At 41.9% G+C, this 5,206-nt stretch overlaps 1 protein-coding gene across 1 annotated transcript in view; it reads right to left on the reverse strand.

Moving 5' to 3' along the window:
• Nucleotides 1-5,206, reverse strand: part of sema5a (sema domain, seven thrombospondin repeats (type 1 and type 1-like), transmembrane domain (TM) and short cytoplasmic domain, (semaphorin) 5A) — a gene marked incomplete in the record, with an annotated part of 172,932 nt that overhangs the window by 66,800 nt on the left and 100,926 nt on the right. The window contains 1 exon segment of the mRNA XM_037694274.1: nucleotides 3,435-3,639. Within this exon segment, the coding sequence (XP_037550202.1) occupies nucleotides 3,435-3,639 (205 nt within the window).

Here is a 5,206-nt window from a genome sequence, read left to right on the forward strand (position 1 = left end):
TGTTTCAATTGTTTTAGCTTCTGTTTCAATTGTTTTAGCTTCTGTTTTAATTGTTTTAGCTTCTGTTTTAATTGTTTTAGCTTCTGTTTTAATTGTTTTAGCTTCTATTTTAATTGTTTTAATTGCAACAGTTCAGTTTCAGATTTCAGCAGTCATTCAACACTCACACAGAAAATGCTTTTTTTTCCTAATCTGTGTTTTGATTAGCAATGAATAGATTGTTACAGTTACCATCATTTGAATGTTAATTTAATTCTTGTTAAGTTAAACACTTTTGTTTTTAAATTAATTCTCCGTTCTGCGTAGTGGAGGAGTTGGTTGGCATTGTTACTTCGCAGAAAGACAGTTACAGGATTGTACAGCTAGATGTGTGGATTTTCTCCAGGTGCTTTTAATATATATATATATATATATATATATATATATATATATATATATATGACCACTGTAAATGGTCACTAGGAGTGAGAGAGTGAATGGCTGCATGTCTCGTCTTGCTTCTGGCCAGGTGATGGACAGGCGACCTGTCCGTGGTGCACCTGGCCTATCCATCATTGACCAGCAGAGAGAGTCATAAGCTCCCTGCATCCTGAAGAAAAAAACTAATAGATTGATGAATGAATGTTCTTTGCATTAGCAGCATAAAATAAATTATCTTATAATGTCCTGTTTTCCCACTGTATGTGTAAAACGTACATTACAGCTGAGACTTTTCAAGTTGGCTCAATACGATGAGATAAGTTCAACTAAACTATTATGAAAGTATTGTAAAATCATGATTTATAATATCATACCAAATATGATTCGATACAATAAACTTTGTTATCCTTTAGTTTGTAATTCCCGGCAGCTTCATTCACATCAATCAATCTTGAAAAACAGACATAATGTGTACGTTTCAAACACTGCATATGAACAGCTGTTCATGTAAAGATAAAAACAGACTCTGACGAGATACACAGCACATTATCACTTAAAGCTACAACATTAAATAATTGACAGGTTGTTGTTTAAATGAGCGGTGCGCCACATGATGAGTCATGTATGTCAAGTATGCTAAAGCAAACCTTTCACGTTGATCTAAACTCTGAAGTGTTCACAGAACCTTCAGGAACCTCCTGCTGCAGGACCAACGAGTAGCAGTCGGGATGAGACGCCCGGCGAGCATCACGTTGGAGCAGAAGAACCCCACACCTCGAGCGGACCCCCTGCTGGAGCCATCAGTTTCCCACAATGGCCCAAATCATGGGGTGCGTCTGGGCGTTAACAATAGCTTGTGATTTGGTCCAGTACGAGGCGGCCTGGCAGCGGTCCACGTGTTTTCATTAGTGTCTGGGGACCTGGCACTGTGGCCTGCCCCCGTTCACGGCTACACTGATCCCAGCGCCGTGCAAACAGTGACAGGGGGGGTTTAAAGGGAGACAACAAAAACACGGTGCTGAACCGGAACACACTGGATGTGCGTGCACGTTTGAGAAAGTAAGAGACACAATGTGCTCGTATCTCACGCGATAAAGATAAAATAACAGAGTCCTGGACAAAAGGAGCGTGCTGACATTTCCCAGTGGGCTCTGGTTCATTAGCACAGTGAAGTGGGTCACGTCAAGCTCTGCTCAGAGCTCCATCACAGCACAGATCCTCAAACACCAACCGGGGACGTTCTGATGGGTCTAACATCACGTATTGTTGCTGCATATGATCAATAAGCAGACGGAATCACTCAGGCATGACAGAGTCAACATGTGCACACGCGTGTTATTAATCACCGTCTGTGACAAACTGTTTCGTGGTGTTTATGAGCTCTCTGTAGGTTCTGCATTGGCATAAGAACAGTTTTGTATCTAAAGGCATGTGTTTAAGTGACTGCTTGTGATATATGCACATCTGGGAAACATATGGAGGATCAAACTTCTGCCCAAGCCCAAGCTTTGATGTCTGCACGACGATGATCGGTATTATTCATATTCTTGCAGGTGATTTCTTTTATGTGCAAAATGGGCCTGAGGCGCCTAAGTCGAGTATTTCTTAGTTGTGTTCAATATTCATGGCTGGATAAGTAAGAATCAATGTGTACACTGAAGAAAGCACACACTGGAGCATAAATTACACTCTGTGGCTTCGCTGCCTGTGCGAGAACATGGAGGAGTTCTGAGTATGACTGACTGCTGCTGAAGTCAAGACATGAGGATTTTACCTTCTGTCCGTAGTGTTAGCAAAATTATCTCATTAACTAGTGATTGGACTTCACTGAGAGTTTCAAAATAATCATTGGACGCACGTCTCCACCTGATGGAAGGGTGGGTGTCACAGCCAGCTGACCGTAGGAACCAAGAATGACTTTAACTCAGTCAGTTTTACAGAAGTTGAGCTAAAATCTGAGTTGGTATTAGCTGAGAGTCATCCTTAATTGCACGACTCCAACTGGTCCAGAATGCAGCAGCCCGATTTTTAACCAGTACAGGCAAAAGAGAGCACATCACACCAGTCTTGGCCTCACTGCACTGGTTACTGGTTCACTTTTGGATCCAGTTCAAAATACTCCTGTATGTCTATAAATCACTGAACAGTTCTGCCCCCTCCTATCTCACTGATCTGCTGCAGCCATATGTCCCACCACGTTCCCTGAGGTCAGCGGACCAGTTGCTCCTCACAGTTCCAGGAACTCGTCTTAAGCGCAGAGGTGACAGGACCTTCTCTGTAGCAGGACCAAGACTTTGGAACGAGTTACCTCTGCTTGTCAGACTGACCCCCTCCCTCACAGTTTTTAAATCCCACTTAAAAACCCACTACTATTCCCTGGCTTTCAGCACCAGAGGATCTGTGTTTTGACCCTGTACGCATCACACTCCGTTAGTCGTTATGTTGTCTGCTATGATTTTGTTTCTATATTTGAGCTGTTTGTTTCTGTTTGTTCAGCACTTTGGTTGGCCCTGTCGCTGTTTAAAGTGCTTTATAAATAAAATGGTGTGGTACAGAACCTCACTGACCTAAACAAGGCGAGGTCAGTGAACAAGGCCAGGCTGATTCTGGCAGATCCTGATCATCACTCCATGGTGAGTTCAGGTGTCTTCCGTCTGGACGCAGGTATCTGCAGCCCAGATGTAGGACGAACAGACTGAAACCCATTTATCCCTGTAGCAGTCAGACTTCTCAACGAACAGTGTTGATCTGTTATTTTAATGTCTCAATGTTTTGTGTGTCAACTAACTATGAAACAAATTGCCCCCCAGGGATAATAAAGATTCTTGAGCTTGAAGAAAACATGCCTAAATATTTTTGCATGAAGTGACTGAAAATATAGAATATATTTTCATGTAAGGCCTCGGTGCTACTTTCAGTCAGCAGAAAATATAAGATCAGAACTGGTCAAATAAAAAAGTGAATTAGTGAAATAAACGTGTAGAGGGAAGTTCCTTTCAGAGTAAAGGACCCACCTGTGGCCAGGTAAATGATGTGGAACAGCATGTCTTTGCCCTGCACCACGTCCACTGCGATGTGGGTGAAGCGAACGTTGTCCTCCATGAAGTACGGCACCGGCACCACGGGCTGGACCACCTCATGCATCAGCAAGAACTTCTGGGCGTCTTGCAGGTTTCTCTGGGTCAGATTCACGTAGGAGCCGGAGGTGATGGTGCCACACTGTGGACGTCAAGAGAAAAATGTTGAAAGATGAGAAAAGCTTTGCATTGATAAAGCTCTTTAAGGGATTCCAGTTAATAAGAGTCTTTGTTAAGAAAATCCCACCAGAAGTGGAAAACAAAGGGACTGGATGATTAATTGGACGGGGATTTAAAGTCAATGCATCTTTGCGTTGGTTTGATATCATCCCAGCCTGGAGGCTCTGCAGTCACCGAGGCTGATGGAGAGAAAGGCACTGATGAATGTTTGACTGAGTGGGTAGTTATCTCTCTTATTAGATTTTCTCCTCATATGCATATATATTACTGGTAGCTTTATGGTACTCAAGCAACAATGTGCCACGACTGTGTCAGAGTTTTTACCTCTCTTATAAAGGTTTTGGAGCTTAATTATTGCATCTGCTAAAGTTTATTTTAACTAATGCAAAAATATCAAAACACAGAGAAAGACGGAAAGTTTTAAACATCTCACAAACTTCAGGCTGTGTAGAACTAAAGAACTCTACAGTAGCAGGGTGTCGCATATAAAGATGCTCGTTTGTTTGGTTTATAGAGTTTTAAAATCCACAGAGAGCTGATAAAAGTGAAGTGGCTCAATGTTATAACCCAAAATGTTTGACAGGAAAATTATTTTCCAAGATGTTTTATGTATCCGGTGATAATTAGATTTAATGCTGTAAAAACATATCCCATTCATATTTGGTTTCACCTTGTGACGCATAAGAAAATGCCCGTTATGGACATTAAACACTGATCAGCATGACAGGTATCTTTTTGTCACACAGTCACAGTTCAGTGGATGTTTTCAGGTAAAACATGGTGGATGGATATGTTCTTTATGGGTTTTTTAACAAATCAGTTAAAAAAACAACATGATGTCTCTTCAAAAGATGATTGTTTTAACCTGTGCAAAGCTAATGCAGCTAGCAGTCAGCTGGATGGGTAAAGTTAAAAATGTGTTCTCAGTTCAAAAGTATAAATGGAGTAAAGACTATAAGGCTTTTGGTAAACCGTAAAGTTACAGTTTACTTGGGTTTCTTGCGGTATCCCTTAGTAATGCTGCCATAAGCTTAGACCATAGGACAAATTGTGTAAGGATGGTACTTTTCTGTGGCCCGGTTTGTGTCTGTTTCCCTCGTGCTTCCTCGTTAGTTTCCATTGTTGCCACCTGTGTCTCGTCCCAGCTGTTTGTCATCATGTCTCGTCTTCTCCCAGTATTTAAGCCGTCCTATTCTGTCTTGTCCTTTGTCGGGTCGTCTTCGTTGGTACTCTCCCTTGGTTCTCCTGAGTCTTGTCCTGAGTCTTTCCCTGACTCTTCCTGGTCCCTCGAGTTCCCCGTGTCTCTCTTGTTGCCTGAGTTCCTCGTGCCTTGTTCATGTAAGTTTTGCTGCCCCGTCAGCTTATTTATTTTGTACTTTTATTTACCATTAAAACATATTTTTGTATATCTGCCGAGTTGAGTCCCTGTTCTGCACTCTGGGTTCGCTGCTAACCGCAAACTACGACAAATTGACCATATTCTCTGACTCTTCTGCTGTTTTACTCTTGCTGGTTATATATATATATAT

The sequence above is a fragment of the Nematolebias whitei genome, chromosome 20, assembly GCF_014905685.2.
Source record: "Nematolebias whitei isolate Nwh7 chromosome 20, NemWhi1, whole genome shotgun sequence".
NCBI lineage: Eukaryota > Metazoa > Chordata > Actinopteri > Cyprinodontiformes > Rivulidae > Nematolebias > Nematolebias whitei.